Source organism: Accipiter gentilis, chromosome 14 (assembly GCF_929443795.1).
Source record: "Accipiter gentilis chromosome 14, bAccGen1.1, whole genome shotgun sequence".
Lineage (NCBI taxonomy): Eukaryota > Metazoa > Chordata > Aves > Accipitriformes > Accipitridae > Astur > Astur gentilis.
The window spans coordinates 16,288,796-16,310,513 of NC_064893.1; the positions used below are offsets into that span (position 1 = coordinate 16,288,796).

The window sequence follows — 21,718 nt, forward strand, 5'->3', positions numbered from 1 at the left end:
CACACATCCATTGACTGACAGCAGTCGCTTTGCATCCCCTGTCCTTTTATGTATGTGTGTGTGGTCAGGCTTATTTGCTGAATGCAGACCTGCTGGCCAGTTGGTTCATCAGCTTCTGTTTTGTGACCCCCCCGACATTTTGGCTCCCTGGAGAATGCCGCTCGCTAAACCCGAGAGTGGGCACCCCAGCTTCATGACCAGGAGCAAGAAAAAGAGATGGGGGGTGGCTGAAGGAGCTGCGACTCTGTCACGGACACGCACACACACACACGTAGCAGCAGCGTGCTCACGCTTCCAGCTTCACCCTTGCATTTCTTAAGTTGATATCCCTTCTTGCTTAGCTCGCCGGCCTTACCCACCCTCCCTTGTCTTCAGCAAGCTGGTGGCTGGATGATGAAATAGCTTTCTTCGCTCTTTTAAGTGCTAGATCAGCTCCTGTAGAGTTCTTTTCCTTACAACTAACCATTTTCTCTAATCCAGAGCAAATCTCAGGAATCAACTGGGGAAGAAAAGGATTTATCTGACCCATCAGTAAAATCCAGCCTGAAAGAAGAGAATGTAAAGACTGCTGTTCCAGTGGTCTTCCAGGTCTCAGTGCTGTTTTACTAACCGCTTCTTACCGTAGTATGAAAGCTCACCTTAACCAGCTGAGGGCTGTGTGCTTCCAGCTCCTCTCCCCATTGCAGAGCTGTTATGTGTATATTTATACATATACACACACACGAAAACATGTATGCAGGTGTGTTCCTCTTGAGTTTGTTTGACACCCCATTTGTCATACCTCTCAACCTCCCAGCAGTGCCAAGGGAAGGTTGTGCCAGCACAGCCTGGCCCATTGTGGGGATGGCTCTGGCTGCAAATGCTTGGACCAGAGTCCAGGAGGTGGGTTTTCTCTGGCATCAGTGGGCTTAGAGCTCTTCCTAAGGGAGAACTGCCTAGAGTGAGATGCAAAGTCCAGCAATGGGTCTAGATTTCCCATGGCATCATGGCAAAGCATGGTGAGGGGAAATGTACCCTCTGATGGTAGAGTTGAGAGGTATGTCCATGTCTGGAGAAGAGCTAACAGAGGGAGGGCATCCCCTGGCTCTGATCGTGCTGTCAATTACACTGACCAAACACTTAACCAGATTATCCCTAAGACTCACCCCTGGCTTCGTGAGGTCTCTGGAGGGGGACTGTTGTCTTGGTGGGGCAGATTTACCCCCCACCAGTGCAGGCAGCCGCCCCAGCGTGCACGGCTGGTGGGCAGCACCAGCGGGGCCGGTCCTCCTCCCCCTGGGGTGATGCTCTGCAGGGCCCACAGAGATGCTCAGTGGAATTGGCACACTCCTTTGCTTCTCCTTCACCGTGCGTGGCTGCTGGGGCCCTTTTCTTTCAAACTCTTCTCTCTTTCTTTCCCTTTGTTTGTTTTTTTTTTTGAGTGCCCAACCTTACTGACATATGATAGCACTGGCGTCTGAGCTGTTTCTGAATGTCTCTTAACAGACCTGTTGTTTTGCATACATCTGCTTCCACTGGGTGCACTGACGTGCCTCCAAGCTGGCCAAGCTATTCTGTGTGACTGACCCTTTTTTGAGATGACTAATTACTGATAGACTTTTGGCAAAATCAGATTGAATAACCCTTCTCCCCCCACCCCACCCCTGCAAAGTCGCTGCTGTCAGAAAGGTTTCAGTCTCCATGCTTGAGTTGTGTTTGACTCGACTCTGTGATGTTTGCTGCAGCCTTCTTTCTCCTCCTCCTCCTCCCCTCTCCCTCATCGGCACTGCCAGTGCTGCCATGCCACATGGTGCTCACTGTCTCCGTCTCTCTCCGCCATTGTGTCTCATTCAGAGAGCGGGCTTGAGGGAGGGCATTGAGGAGAAAGCTAAGCCGCCTCGGCACAGGGCTCCCGAGAGTGACACTGGCGATGAGGAGCAGGACCAGGAGAAGGACTCGGTCTTTCTGAAGGACAACCACCTGGCCATCGAGCGCAAGTGCTCCAGCATCACGGTCAGTTCAACCTCCAGCCTGGAAGCAGAGGTGGACTTCACAGTGATTGGTGACTTCCACGGCACGGCCTTTGAAGACATCTCCCGGAGCCTGCCTGAGCTGGACAAGGACAAGAGTGAAACGGAAGACGAAGGCCTGGTTTCCTTCCAGCACACTGACAAAGTAGTTCCTGGACCGGAAGAGGATGTCAAAGGCGGAGAGAAGGTCTCCCAGCCCAGCCCAGATGTCTCCCAGCTAGAGGTACACAGAGACGCCGTTCCACTGAGACTGTCTTGGTGCCATCGTGCCTCCATGTTTCTTGTCCTGGTGCCTGGCATTGCTGTGCTGGTGTGCACTCCCACACTGGTTTGGAAGAGCATGCTAGCTTTCAGACATCCCCAGGCTCCTCTCCAGTGTAGCTGTTTTCCCCCAATGCACGCTGTCGTCTGTGTTGCATGGCTCTGTTGTGTGTTTTGTGCATCTGCTAACTAGGAGAAGTCATTGTCATCTCTTAATCCCCCACGTTTGGCTGCCTACCCTGTCCCTCACACCACTACAGCATGTCAGCAGCTGGGAAGGGCACGTGTCACTAACCAACAGCTCTGTCCTTGTGTTTTGCATGAAGTCAGTGACCAGTTTGTGTAGTGAAATGTGCTGCCAACTAACCTCTCTGGTCATGCCGGGGCTGGGAGGGATTTATTGAGTAGCTTGTGGGAGTGCTCCAAAGCTTGTGGAGGGTCACTCCTGTGCTGGGAGCAATCATAACAGGCTAAGAAAAATGCATGCAGCATGCATGTGGAATTTGAGTGTACACCACAGAGAGAGGACAATAGAGCCAGCCCCAGCTCGGACAAAACATAGCCTTGCCTCTGTGCTGGGCCAGGGCCATCTCCTGCCCGGTCAGCGCTGGGGCAGCCCTCCAGCCCTGGCAGGTAAGTCCCCAATGCTGCATGGAGCTGCCAGGGTGTGTCCAGACCTGGAACCAGGAAAAAGCTGCAGAATTAAAGGGAGCTTTCTCTAAGCCAGCCTGGGAACCCTTGTGCAGAGCATCTGACACCGTGGGCTCCAGGGTCACAGTGGGGCCATGGGCATGGGTCACCAGCTACACACTGCCCCATGGCCGGCAGTGGGCAGGGGAGGCTTTTGGCTCGGGAATGCTGAGCACTGGCTAAGCATCCCCTGTGCAGAAGCCCTTGGCAGCTCCAGTTTCCTGTAGTGGGGGAGTGCTGGGAACCTGTCTCCATTCCCCCAAGTTTCTGACACCTTGGGTGTAAACACAGCCTCTGGGAGCTGGTGCAGATCATAAACCTGCTGCGGGGCACAAGTGAAATGAGTTTGGTGGGTCTCACCCACCTTCTGAAGACCAGTTTAACTTAACCCATGGTGTCTACAAATCTATCCAAAAAATCTCTGAAAACCTCGGGGACAGAGCATCAGGTCTGATTTGGGGTATGTCTGTCACACAGGGCCCTTTGCATGGTGGCTGTCTGCCCAGGGCAGCAGCCTGGTCTCTGCTCTTTGGCCAGGTACGACTCAGCATGATGCTTGCAGGATGTCATACGTGTGTGGCACTTGCAGAGGAGTGGGGCAGGGATGCTCTGCTTGTGGGGGCTGGTGCACAAGGAGCACTCAGGGCTGTTGGCATCGTGCCCCAGTACCTGACTTGCTGTGTTTCTTCTGCAGTCATCAGCCCCAAAAATGGATGCTGTGACCGTCGGCCTGGGGCCGGGCATGAAGAAACCTGAAGCAGATGGCTCTGCTCTCCACCACATCGGCACCACAGACACAGCCCAGGTAATGTCGTGGCTCCGTCCTCTTGTGGCCCTGCTCCCTGATGGCTCTGCCAAGTCTCAGTCCAGCAAAACCTGTCCCCAGGCAGCAGCACTGGGATGGCAGGTGTCCAAGTGGGGTGGTTGGGGGCCTCTGCTCACCCTTGTCTTGCTGGACTCCCCAAAACATCAAACTAAAACCCACCCAGAGATATTCTGTGTGCATCCCTGGCCCCATCTGCCATGCCAGTGGGCAGCACTGGCACATGGGCACAGAGGGTGATGGCCACAATACATGCTGCACCACATGTGTCCGTGGCCTCGTGGCCCTCCCCGGCTTCCTCTGGCAGAAAGGACATTCCTGTGAGTGTCACCCCCTCCCTGGCACCTCCAGGCTCACCAGGTTTCCTTTGCCCTGGCAGGTGGAAGGAGGCACCCCGGGCAGCAGGGACGCCACTGCCACTGTTCACGCTGGCACCGCAGAGATGGCACTGGTGACCTCAGTAAGCAGGGCTGGCCCCTTGAGAGGTGGGGGAGCTGCTGTCCCCTGCAGTCCCTCTGCTCCGGCGAGGGCAATGGGCCAGCTGTGCTGGGGGGGACGACCCTGCCCCACTGGGGATGTCTGCGGAGGGTGACCTGCCGTGTTTGCCCCCGCATTGCATCTGAGCCAATGCACCCATCTGCTCTTCTTTCAGGATCACAGCACCAAGGCTGGGAAAGGGGCTGTTCCCACAACAGACCTTCGCTCCCTCTCACCGGTGAGGGGGGGCATGTGGTGCCAGCAGCCTGGCCAGGTGGTGGGGAGAGAGGGAGGCAGACCTGTGGGGCGGGGAGTGGCTGGGGTTAGTCCCACAGGGCCCCCTCCTGTGTTCCCAGCACTCGCCCCCTTGGCTAGTGTGTTGGTACTGGGAAGAGCATAAGGATGCTCAGAAGGTTGGGAAGTGAGATGGCACGGGACGCCCTGCCCGTGGCCTTTCTCCTGGGCTAGACATGCACCTTGAGCATATGCTGGAGGAGGAGAGTTCCTAAAAAATAGCCCAGTCTCATAGCAGGCTGAGGTATCTTTAGCCCTGGGTGTCCTGCCTGGCCACCCAAGGCCACACGCAAAGTCTCCTGACTCCCAGTGGAGGTGACGACCATGAACAACCCTGTCCAGCAGCAGGCCTTCCTGTGTAAAGGAAGTTTTCTACTCAGTTGCCTCATTCTGACGGAGTCAAGCCTGGCCAAACGCCACGTGCTGTCCCAGGCTCATCACTTTGTGCAGCAGGGAGAACGTACCCGGCCGGCACTGTGTGGCTGGAGCACCAGCGCAGCCTTCCCAGCCCTCACCACACAAAGCAGGGACAGGCAAAGCTTAGAGGTAGCCCAAGAGCTCTGCAATTAGGGTGTCCCTTAGGATGGATGGAGAAGACCAAAATGCAGCCATGAAATCATCTCCCTGCTGCAGAGGCCCTTCCTGCAGCTCTGGGCTTGGGGCAGCTCTGGAAACCTCTCCCTGCCGCCCCCCCAAAACGTCCAGTTGGAAGCACACTGCAGTGTCCTTTTTTCCCTTGCCACTCTCCCTTCCCGTGCTTGGCTGCGTAGGTGCATCCCGGTGGGAAGGTCCCAGCTCTTTGGGAGCCAGCATTGGGGGCTCCCCCGTGGTGGCCCTGTTGATGCCGCTGCTCTCTCTTCTGCAGATCAACAGCAGCTCTGCTGGGAAGGAAGTGCTCACCAGCATATTCAGTGCCACTGCAGAAACCCTCTCCACTTCCACCACTACCCACGTTACCAAGGTAAGAGCAGCTCCAAAGCGGGCAGCCGGGGGGTTCCTGATGCAAGCCACTGGAATTGGAGGATGGGTGGATTTATATTGTGGTTAGTACAAGCAGAAAATGCCGCTTTCCTCCTTACAAGCTGAAAAAGTGTATGCTGTCCCGTGGGGGATAGCGAGCGAGCACAGCACCCCATGCCCCACTCTGAGTGCTCTGTGCCCGCTTTGGCCCTGCTGTGCTGCCCCTCGCATCCAGCCAGGTGTGACCGCGGGGGACTGCAGGCAAGGACAGCCAGGCATTGGCTGTTCGTCACCTGCGTACCACCCACGGGGACTGTGAACACTTGCTGTGCCCTCCTCTACTCCTTGGTAGATTGGGAGGGCAGGGAGTCATTGGGGCAAGAAGGAAGATCAGTGTGCAGTGTTGCTGACTTCCTGGAGCCAACTGCAGTGGTGGAAGGGACTCCAAGTTAGGCTGCCAGCAGCATGCGAGTCCCTGCCTATGCAACTGGGGTGAGTGTTCCCAGATGTACCTAGAGCCAGACCCCAGGTCCCTGTGGGCCAGGAAGCCCACAGCACCAGTGCTGGAGCATCTCACCTTGTGTCAGCTATGGGAACCGTGTTAGCATGGGGTGTATTGGGTTTATTAGAGCTGGAGTGGCACAGGCAAGGGGGAGTGATGGTAGGAAACGGAGTTAAGGCTGCATCAGAGGACCTCAGCCATTGCCATTTCATTCCCAAATTAAGGACACATAAATGAAAGCAGAAGCTCGGTACCTGCCACCTGGCCCTTTTTCTCCCCACCTACGGCCAGCTGTGTCTTGCCAGTTCTAACCACGCACCTAGTCAAGGGTAGTGGGAGATACACTTAATTACGGGGGGGAGTTCCTAAGGTGATGCTGGCATTGTCCCTCCTCCCGTGGGCAAAGCTGCATCCACCAGGAGCTGGCTTGGACAGCTGTGGGTGAGTGCTCTCCTTCTTGTGCAGACTGTGAAAGGAGGGTTTTCTGAGACCCGAATAGAGAAGCGCATCATTATCACAGGAGATGAAGATGTGGACCAGGACCAGGTAGGAGCAGGATACCCTGCCTTTGCCCGTCTCTGGCTACCCCCAGCTGCAGCACCACATGCTTCTGTTTCTGTCTCGTACCCGTTTACTCCTTCTATCCAAACACTGACCCCTGAGGCCCCAAACCTACCAGCTCTGTCCAGCAATGCAGGTCCCCATGGGGTGTAGTGGCACCCATGTGAAGCCCCAGCCCAGCTCCCATCAGTGCCCACTACAGCAGTGAAGCAGCGGTAAAGGTTACATGCCAGCACCGAGCCCAGTGATGGGATCACTTTTTTATTTTCTTAATACGCATTTCCAGTTGCCCTTTCTCCAGAGTGACCCAGGTTCTTTCTCTCTTTCCAGCACAGTCTCACTACAGATTGACTCACTCCAAGTGATGGTGTTTTGCATCTGCCTCCATGATAGAGGAACAAAAAGTGACAAACTTTTATAATGAAATAACAAAGATTGACATAAATCTCTAGGGCCACAGGATCATTTTCCTGTGGCCTAACCCTTTGGGATTTCTTCCTTAAGGAGAAAAATGAAAGAGCTAAAGTATTTAAAAGGCTCTAAAATAATTTTTAGATTTTTTTTTAGAATTATAATAATTTAAATTAGATTATTACCGTAAATTTTTCTAGGGTTTTGCTGCAGAGACAATTGTTGCTGTTCCTTTGCTTGGGTTTCAGTAGGGAGCCTGAGACATAGTGCATCTCTACAGAAAAAAAACAGCAAGAGAAAAGCAGTGCATGAGGCATTCCAACGGTGTACGAATCCCTGATCTGTGGTGGGTTCCAGCCTCTTCTGCCAGGCTACTGTAGGTTCAGCTTTGAACCTCTGTATCTGTGTCCTCCTGGAATCCCACTCGGCTCCAGCTGCTTTCTGTCTGCTGGTTCTGTCTGGCTGAGAGCAATGTAGCAGGCTTCAGGGAAGCGACAATAAATGCTTTCATCCTTCTGGTTTCTAGGCACTGGCTTTAGCAATCAAAGAGGCAAAACTACAGCATCCCGACATGCTGGTAACCAAAGCTGTGGTATACAGAGAAACAGAACCTTCTCCAGAGGAACGGGACAAGAAACCTCAGGTGTGTAGAGAAGTTACTAGGCATGATTTATACCTGCTGTGTAAGGGGTGGAAATAACTAGGCAAGTGTCTCTGATCCCCACCAGCTGCAGGAGCTGGTAGGCATCACTGCTCTCTGGCACTGAGAATGGGAGCTCACAGCCAGCAGTTCCAGTTCCGGTGTTGACTCCAGGCACGGCCACCCGGCTGTGGTTAGAAAGCCAGTGCCATGCCACCAAAAACAGTTCTGCAGATGTCGCCTTGCTATTCTGCTCAGCAGAGGGGTCAGAGTCATTTGCGTGTAAAGAAGAAAGGACCTGCTTGTCCCCGTGGGGCAGGAAGGGAAAGAGGTGATGCCAGTTTTGCGGATGGGCTGAGTAACTTGGCTACAGGTTCTGCAAAGCCAGTCCAAAGTATCAGACCAATATTTGCAAAAAAGAGCGGTTTCTTTAGTCCCATTCAGATCACCAAGTTGTCTTTTTATACACATGCAGGTGCACGCAGCAGCACCCAAGGTTTGCACCTCCCCACAGATGCCCCAAAGCACTCACAGCCCCAGACATTTTTCTTCAGGGCAAAGCTGGCTTGAGGAGTCCTGCCCCACTCTTGACCCCATACTCTGACCCTGTTGCTCCCCCATCAGCCAGGTTGCTGCAGCTCTTCAGTGCTGGCACAGCCCAACAGACCTCTGTGTCAGAGCAGCTGAGGGACAGAGGAACATGGTGGAAAGGGGAGGGGAAGCTTCTGAAGGCAGCTTCACTGCTGAAAAATGTATGAGGAGATCTGTCACCAGCCAGGCTGCAGGTGCATTTTGAGAGGCCTCTTTGGAAATGTGATTTTGTGTTTCTTTGTCATGTGAAGATTTTGTTTGGCAGCTTTTAAGCTTGGAAAAGTGCCCAGTTCCATTGCAGCTTGGAACATTGCAGCAGTCAGAAGAGGCTCTTGCATCTGCCTAGTCTTACCTCCCACAGCACAGTACAAACAAGCAAGCCCAGACACTTCTGCATCACTTAGGGAGCCACCCAATTTTAATTGAATGGCTTAAAGTAAGTTATCTCCATACAGCAACACCAGCCCAGTGAATTAGGAGTTCCTGCTAATTACCAGAGGTCCTGGTAATTAAGTGTAAGCTGTAGCCCCAGGTGTTTGCAAATTTACTGTCCAGTGCCCTCATACAAAGAGGAGCCCTTTTATAGCTGAAGAAATCACCACCCCATGACTGGTCATTTCCATCTGCCTTGTACAGGAATCTTGACCAACATGTTCAAGGAAGTTGTCATCTGTATTCAAACCTGGAGAACAGCGGAGAAGGAGCCTTCATGCTGGATTTGTCAGCAAGACATAGACATCCTGGCTGCAATGTTCATGGCGAGAGACAAAAATTTTTTAAAAAGGAATAGCAAATATATTATATATATATATACATACATACATATATATATATATATAAAAAAACAGGAAACAAAATGCATCCTTGCACTGCTGCTAAATGCTGGAAATGAATAGCAAACACCACCAAGAACAAACAAAGCCAACCCTCTGCAAACAAATTGAAGAATTTACTGGATTGGTGATAAAATAAGATTTAAAAAGTCATAATAATAACAATAATATTGTTAACAATACAATAAGCCACCATCTTGCATGTTACATTAAAGGATACACAATCATGAGTTCATTTGTTGCACACTGAATGGAAAGGAAAACTGCTTTGCAACAAAGCAAGAAATAAGCAAACTGAAATAAAAAAACACAAGCAGAAGCGAGACTGTTCCCCACCTCTGGAAGGAAGAGAGAAAAACAATGAATTTATTACCTTAGAGTTATTTTCCGATTCGCAAGTGTCATTTCACCCTTCTCATTCCATGCTGGTTCTTTTGCTTCTTCTGGGGTTCTGTTAACTCTTTCCCTTCCGTTCCTTATCTTCTTCTCTGTGCACTTGTCCAACCTCTTGTTCTCTGAAGGTATTTAAGAATGGATTTAATTTCAAACAAAACAAATTATATGTATATGGTTTCTCATTTATAAAATGCAGCCGGTAGGGGTTTCATATGGATGTGCATTTAAGTTATGTATATTATTATATATAACAAGGGGGGAGGGAGGGAACAATACTGAAATACTTCAACAGTGCTGGTAAATATGATGATGACATTTTTAAATTATTAACTCTTTGATTGACTGTGGTTGGTGTATTTTGAGACTCTTAGATCACGTGTGGGACTCTCAGTCCTGCAAGAAGAGAACGGGGAAGGTTTCAGCCACTGCTGTTTTTGGGGGGGGAAGGGGAGAGGGTGAGAGACGGGAGATGTCCCACTGGGTGATCTGCAGTGTATGGTGATTGGATTTGGAGGGTCAGTGGTGATTTGGAGGGGCAGGGAAGGAGGTTGAAGCTGCAGCTCCGGCAGCTGTAGGCAGGATCATCTCCCTGGCCCCCACCCAGAGCCACGGGAGTCAGTTGGGAGCAAGGTAGCAGCTGCAGGACTGCATTCATCACTCCTCTCCAGCCTCCTGAGCCGTGCTGGTGGTTGGGGTGGTTTTGCTTTGTTTCTGGATCCCAGTGATGAAGTTACTTGAGCTTTATAGTAGGGTCAAAGGCAGAGTGGTTGTTTCTGCCCTGTCTCCCCTGCTGCCCGGCGTGTGATGGCAAGGGCTGCCTGAGGCGCTGCGGGCTGGTGACAGTGATGGCAGGGCAATGGCAGTCCTTCCCCTGACCTGCCTAGGGATGAGCAGTGGAGAGACCGTGCTGTCTCCATTGCTGCAGAGCATCCCCAGCATCCCAGGCTGGATGAGAGAGCCCAGGCCCTCTGTGTAAAAAGGTGCGTGTTGAGGAGATGTCAGTGGAGCTGCCTTCCCCCAAATCATCCCAGCTCAGCCTTTAGCCCCAGGCTTCCTCTAAGGCTGCCTTTGGAAGGGGATCATGGGCCAAGCCCAGGGCCTCGTACACTGTGAACCAGGCAGTTAGGGTAGACTTGGAACCAAAATCAGAAAGGAAAGGAAATAAACAGGTTTCCTTCTTGGAATCGTCTCTAGCTCCTGCGGAAACAGAAGGGCCCACAATTCTGCACCATTTTGCCTTTAGTCTCCCACCCCTCACACAGACTGTGCCCAGAAATAGGTGCATTTTGCCAGCTCCTGCAATGGCTCAGAGGATGACAGTGAGCAGGAGAGCCTGTGCTGCGAGGATGTTGTGGGCAGACCCGGCTCACCGCCTTTGTTGTCTGAGGAGAGAGCCGGCTCCCTGGCAGCCATGGTTTACCAGTTGCTTGCTAGTATGTCCCCATGAAGTCTGTTCTCCTTCTGGCAGAGAGGTTTCTCCTGCAAGCGTGAAAGGCATGAGCACAAGCTGCTTGGGAATCAGACAGAGCTGCTGGCTGGTGCCAGTGCTGCCAGGTTGTGAGGGTCTCCTCAGCTTCCATCCAAGCACCTTCAGCTACCTTTCGAGACCAGACCCCCAACGAAAAAAGAGTTAAGGCAGTTGCAAAGAGGCTACTTTTCTCTTTTCTTTTTTCAATGCACCCAAACCAGCCGTAATCAGCAGTGGCACTTTCAGAGAGAGAGGTGGGGTGGCGGAGGACTCGTGGTCTGCACATGGTGCTGGTGTTGATCAGCACACTGTGTGTTTCATACTCAGAGGAGCCCACCTGGCTTTGATATATTTACAACCCACCAGAGGCTACTGTGAAACTAGATACTTGCTTTTGACATTGTGTACAGTTATAAAATCGAAGGTTACTGTTAAAATTAGTGGCCTTACAGAGTTAGACTTGATGTGTGCTTGGACTGACATGAGTTACATTTGGAGTGAGCAGATCCAGTCCCTGGCTTCCGCAGCGTGTTTAATGGGTGGCAGTGTTTAAAAACTTTAAAAAAAAAAAAAAAGAAAAAAGAAAAAAAAGGAAAGAAAAAAGCTCGCTGCTTGTTTGCCTGGCGAGGTGTGGGTTTCTGCGGCTCAGCAACAACTGAGGCCCCTGTGGGCTCAGCTCCCCCAGCCTGCCCATAACCTTGCTCTGTTTCAGATAGCTGATCACTGCTTGTTTTCTTCCAGGGGCCTTTCTGTTGAAAGGGGCGGGAGACACGAGTGCCTGTTTTTACCTGATCCCACAAATTCATTCCAAACCTGGCCTGTGATTGCATGAGTAATAATAACAGTAACAATAATTAATAATATTTATTTTTATTTGAGAACCACCTTACCAACCAACCGCAACGCTCTGTTGTTCCTTCACTAACTCTCCTTTTCTCTTCCCTTGTTCTCCCTCTCCCCCTTCGGTCATACTCCTTTACAGTGCTCAGTGGTGTATGCGTGTGTGCTCACTGTTCTTGTATTCAATAAAAGTGAAATAAATGTGTTTGATGCTAAATCATCTTGGGGCCTCAGCAGACTCTTTCCTACCAGGAGGACGGAGCAGCGAAAGGGGGACCTTGAAACCTGGGTCTCTGCACATGGCAATGCTGGACTCTGTCTAAAGCGAAGAGTCCGCCAGGTTGGGTGGTGGGGCTGGGAGCGGCTTCACGTGGCAGCTGCCGACCCTCGTAGGCTGGCGTGGGGCAGCAAAGGCAGTTGTGGGGGATGCTCAAAACCCAGAGAGAGGAGGTGGCAGCCATCCCTGAGGAGCCCGACTCGTCTGTCAACCTGGGAGGGAGGATGTGGTGCTGTGAGGGCGTCTGTCCTGCAGTGGGGTCTTGTAGATCTGTCTCACTGCAGGGCTCTCAGTCCCCGGCTGGGAGGACTGGGAGGCCAGGGAACGGCTGCCAGCTGCGGGGGGCGGGTCTGAGGCAGCGAGACCGTCTTTGGGGGTCGTTGGGTCAGAGTGGAGTAACCACCAGCCATGGCGGGCCCTGGGAGGGCAAAGGGGGAAAGAGCTGCCAGGTTTGGGGTCTTGGGAGCCAGGGGGGATGGACCGGGTGCCCCGTGCCTGCTGGGGGCCGTGGACACGACCGCCTGCAGTGAGGGCCCGGAGAACCCACCTCCAGCCCCGGGCGAGGGCACGCGGTGCCGGCGGCTCCCCCCGCTGGCCAGAACCGCCGTGCCCGGAACTGGCGGCGCCTGGAGCGACTGTGCCGCCCGGGCGCTTTTGGGGAAGGACCGGGCGGTCTCGGCGGCGCGGAGGTTCCGGGCGGTGAGGAGCGGGCCGGGGGCCCTGGCAGCGGCTTGCCCTGCCCTGCCCTGCCCGCGGCCGGGCCATGGCGGGCCCGCGGCTGGAGCCCGAGCTGGCCAGGCAGCTCTTCTTCGAGGGCGCCGCGGTGGTGGTGCTGGGCGTGCCCGAGGGCACCGAGTTCGGCATCGACTACAGCACCTGGGTCGTGGGCCCCAGGTTCCGCGGCGTCAAGATGATCCCGCCGGGCGTCCACTTCCTGCACTGCAGCGCGGGGCGGGCTGGCGGCGGCCGGGAGACGGGCCCGCGCACCGGCTTCTTCCTCAGCCTGCAGCGGCGGGAGGTGCGGGTGCTGCGGTGGGACGCTGCCAGCGAGGCGGTGGGCCTGGCACCCCGGGCCACGGGGGAGGCCGAGGCCTTCAGAGAGAACCTGCAGGAGATGGACCAGTTCCTCGGGCCCTATCCCTACGAGACCCTGAAGAAGTGGGTCTCCCTCACCAGCTTCATCAGCGAAGCGGCGATGAAGAAGCTGCAGCCAGAGAGCGGGCAGATCTGCGCCTTCTCGGAGGTGCTGCCGGTCGTGGCTGGGCGGCTCACCAGAGACCGGGCGGAACAGCGCTTGCCGCCCTTCGGCGCCATGTGCCGGAGCTACGCTGAAGGCGTGGCACGGCTGCCCCAGATGAAGCCGAAGGCTGGCACCGAGATCAGGTTCACGGAGCTGCCGAAGCAGATGTACCCCGATGGTGCTACTCCGGAGGAGATAACCAGGCACAGCATGGACCTCAGCTACGCTCTGGAGAAGGTGATTAACCAGCGATACGCCAGCCAGCCTGTGGATCTGCTTGGTGAGTACTACGTGTTGCCCAGGACAGTCCTCGGGTGCTCTGGGAGAATAAAGTCAAGAGCCCCGGGATGAAACCCGCACCTGTTCTGCGGGCCCTGTTCCCTGGCACCTTGCGGCATCTCTCTTAATTGCAGGACAGAAGTTTGTGGAGTTTTTACCAGCTATAGGGCCTGTTTCAGTTGCACTGGGGTGAGGACGTGGTGCTGGTGTCGGGAGTTGCCAGCCTGCCACATTTGCCTCTCTTGCTCCTGGGTGCTGTGCTTGGAGCCCAGATTGCCTCAAATTAAGTCAAAAGCAGCAATCATAGGTGGCCGTGAGCTGTATCTCATGTGAAGGGAGCCTGTCGTGTGGACCAGCCTGGCAATTTGCCTGTTAAGTGAACCTCTGGAGGATGGAGCTAAGGGAGTCCTGGGAGCATTGAATGGGGCAGAACATGGTGATTTTCAGATTCTCATTCCTGTTTCAGTGGTGAGGTGGTTCCCAAGGCAGTGGCTGGTCCCCTCCCTGGCTGGAGTGGTGGCAGCTCTGCTTTGTGCTGCTGATGACTCTCTGTGGCAGCGTTTGAAATCTGCCACCCCTGCTGCAGGAGACATCCACAGCGAGGCCTGCGGCTCCCAGTCACAGGGTCTCAGTTACTTGCCAGCCTTTTTTGACAACTTGTGATATGAATAAATATCAAATCTGTGGAGGTCCTGGAGTGTGGTTTTGTTTCGTGGCAGGATGGAGGGAGGGCTTGGGAACCCAGCTGAGCTGGAGCCTCAAGGCTACTGAGGTTTGGAGTAAGCCTTTGTTTTTCCCTTCTTCCATTTTTCTATATTAATGTTATACAACTTATTCTTTATCAAAATTATGAAAGACAACTCTAGGATATACAAAGAATGTATTACCTTAGGAAATGGTGACACCATCATTCTGGCAAAATAACTGATGCTAAGCAGCCAGTGAGACAAACCTGGATCTTAATTCAATGAGGAAAAAACATCTGTTAATGTACTGCTCACCTCTCCCAGTGTTCCCACAGCCCTTGTGTTCAAGGGCAGTAGCATTTGCGTTTCTGTGTGGCTTTGGAAACCAGGCGGACTGAATCTTTGCAGAATAACAGCAATGTCTGACTTCTTATTTGGGTGTAATTTTGAGAACACGGATGATAGTGGAAGTCCTTAGGTGGCTCTTTACTCTGCCTGTGAAGTCAGATAATTGCAGTTCCAGGTGGACCTGCCTGATTATGCTTTGCTTTTTCTCCAGCTGAAGAGCAGAGCATTAGGAAATAGTCAGTTTGAAGCATTGATTGCTATTAGCAGAATCGCTGGAAGGGCAGAATGCATGTGCAAAAGGCAAACCCAGAGTTTTATGCAATCATTTACAGAGTTTTTGAGAGTATGTGTACCTTGGATATGTTTTTAGTCTTACGTGTGTTTTGTTTTGCTTTCCTTTGCTGAATATGCACAGCTGAGTTGCAGTTTGCTTTCATCTGCTTCCTGATTGGGAACGTATATGATGCATTTGAGCACTGGAAAAGACTCTTGAACATCCTGTGCCGATCCGAAGATGCCATAGGGAAGTATCAAGACCTTTACATCAATCTAATTTCTGTATTGTATCACCAGCTCAGTGAAATCCCAGCTGATTTTTTTGTGGACATTGTCTCCCAGGACAACTTTTTAACCAGCACCTTACAGGTACATTTGCTGCTATCTCTTGAAAAATGGGAGTGGGAGGAGAGGGCATACAGGACATCAGAGCAAATTCGGGGAGAAGCTGCAAAAAGAATTAAGCTACTGTTGAGCTGCGTGGGAGATAGTGAGCCTATGTAAGCACACGCTTTTTTTTCTTTTTTTTTTTTTTTACTTTTTCCCTGTGTTACTTAGAAAGAAATGCCATTTGCTTGTCGTCTCAGAGTTTGATCTGCTCAAGCTATGCCTGGATGAGTATAATGCAGTATAAAATTGAGTTAGTCCACATGCAGAGAGGCCAGCAAAGTGAGGCAACAAGAGGAAAGGCTAATGAAGATGACTGTAACAGAGAATAGGGACTCAGTCTTTTTTATTATGTTTTCCTTGCAAATAGTGCTGAAAGTAGCCTGCTACAGTGGCAAGGTTTTAGAGTTCTGGAGTGGCGCATGTAATGCGATGGGACTGTACCAGCATACCTTTTCTAAACATTTTTAAGGCCTTTGACTACATTCAGCTGAACAACGAGAGAGGCTGAGCAAGTGCAAGATGATGTCTGTTTCTTTATTTTTTTTCCCAAATGCTATTCATTCTTTAAAAAAAAAACACCAACAAAACTTTGGTATAAAAGACTGATGATGCTGATTTTTGGTCAGTTTAAATGGTATGCTTAGTATGCAGAGAAGCTGCAGTGAAATCTTATTGAGCTTAGGGTATTGATAGTATTTAAGAAGCTTTTCCATTCCTTTTGCCTTAACCAAAGTTGAAGATTTCCTGTAATTAAGTTCTTATCCAGAGGGAATTTATGGTTAGTCCAAAATGCAGAAAACACTGCTTCTACTGAGACAGGCATGGGCAAATCTGTAATTCAGCGCTAGTAAAACCAGTTACTCCCACTGATTGTAACCATGCTAACAGTTCAGCAAACAGACTAAGCAAAACTTGGTTTAAAAAAAAAAAGGCCCAAACCAGATACACTGGTGAAGCTCACCAATGGAAACTTAATCCCCGCAGAAACAGTAGTAAGTTACGTTGCAGCTGCTTGATGCAAATTGGTAGCACCTTCTTTCTCAGGGAGTGGTTGCATTTCTCTACTTCTAACTCCAGGTTCTTGCTGTAGATTTGGGGAGGGTGAAGGTGTTTGTTTTTAATTTGCTGGGTAAAATGTTGAAGGAAGCATTGCTTTAATCAAGTGACTTTCTTCACTTTTTCAGAATTTGGATTAATAAAAGTCTCATTTTTTAAATTTTTATTTTATTTTTGTTGGTGTGTTTTTTCCATCCCACTACAGGACTGGAAAACCTAGCCCTCTTGCAGCACACTCACAGAGCAATGCTTTGCACTGTCAGTTTGCAGCAGTAGAAAGAATCTGTCAACCAGCCATTCTTTCCATCTGATGGGAATCTTGGAAGCACCTTGCCTTGCTGGTTATCTTTCCTTTTTGGATACCTGAGTCTTGTACACCCTTGGCTTTCATCAGTCTGTGCTTTTTACTTAAGCAGTAGAAGCTGATGTCTTTAGGTGGCTGTGCTGGCTTCAGTGATCACTGTTAAGCCCTAGCAGGAGTCACCACATTCCTAGGAACATAGAAGAAATTTGCCTTATGGTTGAACTGAGCCTCTCCTTGCTAGAAGTGCTCCATTTCTCTGCTCCTGTGGGATTTCCCTGATGCGCTGAAATAGTGCCAGGGAACCTCTGGAATATGCCTTCTCCAGTCACTTTTTGTACATAGCTGTCAGAGTTAAGTCTTAACTGGATGTGGGCGGGGGCAAAATGGTGTGGGTGTGTGTGGAGTGTATTATCTGTGTTAGCTTTTGCTCAGCTTTGAATACAGCAAATTTATTTTTGGAGTTTTATCTAAGGCAAGAAGAGTACAGCATAACCTCCACTGAATATGTAGCCCTAACAACGTTTAAAGAAAAATAATTTTGATTAAATAACTAATGTGTAGTTCACTGAGCAGAAGTGGGAAGTATAATCTTTTAATCTTTTTTTTTTAATAGCAGCCTTGCTGTGTAAGACAGTTATGTTATAAAGAGGGAGTTTCATGGTAGAATGAACAAGGAAAAGGCAAATGATCATAAACAAAGCAACGAACTTTGCTGCTCATTGTCAGTGTTTTATCCAGCTGCCAGTAGCCCTCTCCCAAATAAGAAACCCGCTTTTTCCCCAGAGGGCTTTCCCTTCACTTCCATCATGCAGTGATTTTTATTTTTTATTTTTTTTTGGCTTTGAAATACAAGTTTCTTCCTATGAAAACAAATTCTGGATCACAAGTTCAGAAAAGGAGCAGAAGCAAGCGATGAGAGATGGGCTCTGAGGCTAAATGCCCTATTTAATCATACATAGGTGCTTTAACTCTCAAAGTGTTAACAAAAGCTGTGAATTTGTGAAAAGTTAATAGATTTGTTTGTGTTTGGATGATGGAGGGGAGCCACCCTTAGAGGTTAGTCCAGATTTCAGTGCCTTGTGCTCAAGGGAATGGCTGTGCTGGGGATAACTGGACTCTTTCCAGAGAGCTCCCATTCCTCTCTTACCCTCAAGGTAATTTTGTTAAGTTTCCTCTGTATCCTAAGGTATTGGTGATACCATATTACAAAATTACCTTGGGGGATCTCCTGGTCCATCCAACGATGAAAAAGATGGGTATAATTACCTGTTGGCCTTTTTGACGCATGCTGTAAAATTGGCTATGTGCCAAATGAAAACTGGTAGTCCTTTTTTTTCCCTTCTGCTCAGACATTTTTCTTTGCTCACACTTATGCATATTTCAGAATTCCATAGTACATATTTAATTACATATATACTCCTCCTTGAAACAAAGTTATTACCTTAGTGCAAATACTTCTAACACTGACTCAGTGGAGTGAAGGCAGGATGTTGGTCTTGGCTGTGGGATGAGAGAAGCGTAGGCTTTGTTTAGGTAGCCCCAAAGCTGGAGTGGTTTCCAGGGTGGTAGATCCCTTACCAGTGGCCTAGCCTGAAACTTTTCCTGGTGCTCCCTGTTCGTGACATCTTTGTAGGAAAGAGATGCACAGCTTGTGCTATGGCTGAGTTCTGACTGACCTCTACTTTGTTCTTTTAGGTGTTTTTTTCCTGCACATGCAGTGCTGCTGTTGATGGGACCCTAAGGAAAAAGGCTGAAAAATTCAAGGCTCACCTAACGAAGAAATTTAAATGGGACTTTGAGGCAGAGCCTGATGACTGTGCTCCTGTAGTGGTAGAGCTTCCTGAGGGTGTGCAGGTGGACTAAGCAAAATGCTCACTTAGAAACAAACAGCTTTTTAAAATAACTCTTTCTCCACATCTTCTCCAACCTTGCCACCTTCCTAAAGTCTGTTTCTGAAGCTGATTCCTCTTTCTGCTGTAGAAGCAGATGTGGAAAACCCAGGAGGATTCCTAACTTTGCAAGGAGACCAGAATTATTGGAGGAGTTTGAGTATTGTCACGTGGCTACTTTGGACACCTTGGTTTTTTCCTCTAGCTCTTCTGCAGCGTCTCCTCATTCTGTACTTGGCTGACTTCTAGATCCCTGGTCCCTTCCATCCTCTTGGACTGGAGGTGACACCCTGTTTGGAGAGCATCTGTGGTTTACACTCGAAGCCTTTGCTGCTCCAATTTGATGCCTCCTGAGCAAGGAGTGTAAGTCTACACGACTGGTCATTGCAGCTTTTGACAGCCTGAACCCAGGCTGTGAACTAGGAGGTTCTGCTCTTCCTAGGCTTGCATTACAGGGGTGTAACCACAAGTGTTTCAAAACTGTGTTGGATGCTTATGCTGCTTACTGTGATTTATTGCAATGATCTGTTGTGGAGGAGGACTCAAAGCCAAAGCAAAATTCCTCCCATTTCATACCCCTAATACTGAGGTATCTTATTCTTCCCATTCTGTTAAAGCCTACTGTATTTACTGCTGACACTGTTTAGCCTGATGTAAAAGAAAGTTAACAGTTTAGTAACAAGAAGTAGTTATTTGGACAGTAGTCACCCAGGTCTTGAAGAAGAGAGCGAGCATGAGATATAAGGTCAGACTTCCACATGAACTGGATCCTCTGTTTTGTTGTAATTGGAAATCTTACATATTTTCACTGGTGACAGTCTCTTCTTTCTCCCCATTTCCCACAGGTAGGCTGTAAGAAAACTTGTGGTGCCTGTTGGGAGCTGCACAGGGACTTAGTTCTACCACTCACTTGTTACTTTCTTGGCTGTTAGACTTCTTCAGGAATTTGTCTGTATGCATGTCTAACAAGATACTGCTGTTTGTTAGTCTTTTATAGTTCAAAATAAATCTCGAGAGCCTTGCCTACAAAAAACATCTGTACGAGTGTTTTTTTAGTTATTTAGCTAAAGCTTATAGTACATTGACACTGCTCTCTCTTTCTCATTGGGATGTCCAGTGTCCCCAGAAGTAACATCACAATGGTATCTGTAACATCCAAGGACAACTCACAGTAAAATGGTACATGGCATGGCAGAAAGCGTGGCGTGTTCTGAGAAGAAGGTATGTGATGAGGTGTTTCCAGATAATTGGGAATTTACCACAGGAATCAGCTGTCAGAAGCCCTCATCTACTGCTTGGTGCCATTTCCTCCTTTTCCTCAAGGGCTCTGCACCCATTACTCTGGTGTCTTGGTTGTGCATTTTAAATGGACTCCATATTAACCACACGCCCTTAGGGGAGGTTACTCTGATATGGCAAGTGTTTTGTTCTTAAATCTTTCTTTCCGCGCTTTCTTGTCCTTAAAACCCTTGAGATCTTTTGTACAGTAGTTTGACTGTGCTCTCCGCTTGATGTCTTGCTCTTTGTACCCACAGGCAGTGCTGTTTTTCCAGTTGCCAACTGGACAAATCATTTGTAATGAATAGTCCCCGCTTTGATGAAAGATGCCTTTTCGGTTTGTTGGCTCTTTGCACCAGCCTGATGACTGGTTCTGTTGCTTTAGAGCAGCACACCAGTCACTGATGTAAGTAGTGAGGGTAGCATGAAGCCTGGGGACCTGCCTGTCTGCAAGGGAGAAGAACTGTGCTCTGTGGCTGCAGACCAGGCTGGCCAGGCAGTGTCAGTACTTTGCAGGCTGTCCTGGCAATGCTCCCACTTGTTTGATGGTTAGGTTAATTTGAGTGTGTCTTTGTTAAATCTCAAAAACAGTAACTGAAAATTAACTTCCAAAGTGTGTAATAGTCAGGTTCCCATAATGAGCTACACTTTTAGCAACTGAGAAAAGAGAATATAATTGTACTTCCATTGTGCTTTTTTTCTTTTTGCAAGGTTGTAATAGGGAGAGGTAATATCTTATTAGACCCACAAAAAAGGTGGGGAATAAACAGGCTTTTGAGGACGCAGTCCCTTTGTTAGCTATGAAACAGAAGCAGTGAACTTTCAGCTAAATACAGGTTGAGGTGTTCAAATTCAACTCCATTATATGACACAGTTGCACACTTTGAGGGAAAAGGGAAGCTGGCACATATGAAGCAACATATGCTGGATGTTTGCAAAGGGGGGGTTATAAATTTGGGAGGGAAAAGAATGCTGTTATTCCTGTTGAAGTCAGCAGAAAGGATGGTATAAAAGGAAAGCGGTAGCATGTAATAGAAGGAATATTTTCTTGCTCTTATATAGCCTTAGGCCAGCTATGGCTATGATAACACCACCCCTTCTTCCAGCTAAGATGAATATAATGATCTGAAAGCAAAAGAGAGATTGTGTGTGTGTAAATACACATTACTGCAAGCCAATGAAGTGTAATATGTGATGTGTTTGCAACACTGATTCAGCGATGAACTAGGGTCAGGACAAGCAGCTTTCAGCACGTTGTGAAGTGGCATTGAAGCATGAGGTACATTGGCCTCCTGCTTATGTGGAGAGTTGTCCAGCTGCCAGAGTTGTGCAAGTGAAGCAAATTGGCATCATTCCTGTCCTGTGACATGTGCCTTCACTGCAAATTGTGTAGGATCATGGGCCCTGCTTAGCCGTAGGTGAAGTTAATCACTTGTGAATCAGCAGTGGCATGAGCTGACCACTGGATACCCCCAAATATACACTGCATTTACAATGCAAACCCCAGTGCGAGTGTATTCAACCCTGAGAGCTGCTATTCCTTTTTTTTTTTTTTTTCACTTTCCCCATAGGCTCAGTAACGTTAGCCAAACCAGAATTTTAAGACGGTGATATTTATCCTGTGTGGGGCCTCTGTGTTGTCCTGCACCAAACTGAAGATGGTTCCTGCTTATTTCATCAACTATGCAAATTCAGACATGTGGAATGTGCTGCCTTAGGCTGTAGAAAGCTGCCTTCCTATCCCAGTATTGTATACCCTTTTTTTATTGGGAAGAGAAATGGCACATCTTCCTTTGCCAGTTCATGCTGCTTCCTTTGTGATTTCCACCACCTCCTCCCCAGCTGCTAAAAAAGGAGACAGACCACTTCTGTCTTTTTTCAGGTGGATTGCTGCTGACTTCATTGTGTCACTGATGAACATCCACAGTGTAGAACCCAC

The 21,718-nt window shown here is 49.7% G+C and overlaps 2 protein-coding genes across 15 annotated transcripts in view; both read left to right on the forward strand.

Annotated features, from left to right (window-relative positions):
• Positions 1-11,978, forward strand: part of EPB41L1 (erythrocyte membrane protein band 4.1 like 1) — a 71,372-nt gene extending 59,394 nt beyond the window's left edge. For 7 of the 13 annotated variants that reach the window (XM_049816195.1, XM_049816194.1, XM_049816203.1 and 4 more), the window contains 9 exons: positions 481-588; positions 1,834-2,232; positions 3,655-3,765; positions 4,163-4,243; positions 4,436-4,498; positions 5,420-5,515; positions 6,482-6,562; positions 7,515-7,631; positions 8,856-11,978. In XM_049816195.1, coding sequence (XP_049672152.1) covers positions 481-588; positions 1,834-2,232; positions 3,655-3,765; positions 4,163-4,243; positions 4,436-4,498; positions 5,420-5,515; positions 6,482-6,562; positions 7,515-7,631; positions 8,856-8,864 — 1,065 coding nt within the window. In that variant the 3' untranslated portion in view covers positions 8,865-11,978. The remainder of the gene's footprint in view (positions 1-480; positions 589-1,833; positions 2,233-3,654; positions 3,766-4,162; positions 4,244-4,435; positions 4,499-5,419; positions 5,516-6,481; positions 6,563-7,514; positions 7,632-8,855) is intronic. The other 6 variants (XM_049816201.1, XM_049816205.1, XM_049816206.1 and 3 more) reach the window with 3 other exon arrangements.
• A 611-nt stretch (positions 11,979-12,589) lies between these two features.
• On the forward strand, positions 12,590-19,528 carry AAR2 (AAR2 splicing factor). 2 transcript variants are annotated; one of them, XM_049816266.1, is made up of 3 exons: positions 12,590-13,553; positions 15,002-15,231; positions 15,450-15,840. In XM_049816266.1, exons 1-3 carry the CDS (start codon positions 12,797-12,799, stop codon positions 15,579-15,581), a joined length of 1,119 nt encoding a protein of 372 aa, XP_049672223.1. In that variant the 5' UTR covers positions 12,590-12,796; the 3' UTR covers positions 15,582-15,840. The 2 variants fall into 2 exon arrangements, with proteins under 2 accessions (XP_049672223.1, XP_049672222.1); XM_049816265.1 differs by lacking the exon at positions 15,450-15,840 and adding an exon at positions 18,308-19,528 and having other exon boundaries at positions 12,600-13,553.
• Positions 19,529-21,718: the final 2,190 nt, after the last annotated feature.

Bases quoted from the DNA above. Each gene is read 5' to 3' on its own strand.
- AAR2 (XM_049816265.1), top strand. From the start codon at position 12,797: ATGGCGGGCCCGCGGCTGGAGCCCGAGCTGGCCAGGCAGCTCTTCTTC. The intron at 13,554-15,001 runs GTGAGTACTACG...GAATATGCACAG, and splicing joins CCAGCCTGTGGATCTGCTTG to CTGAGTTGCAGTTTGCTTTC. The intron at 15,232-18,307 runs GTACATTTGCTG...TTGTTCTTTTAG, and splicing joins TTTTAACCAGCACCTTACAG to GTGTTTTTTTCCTGCACATG.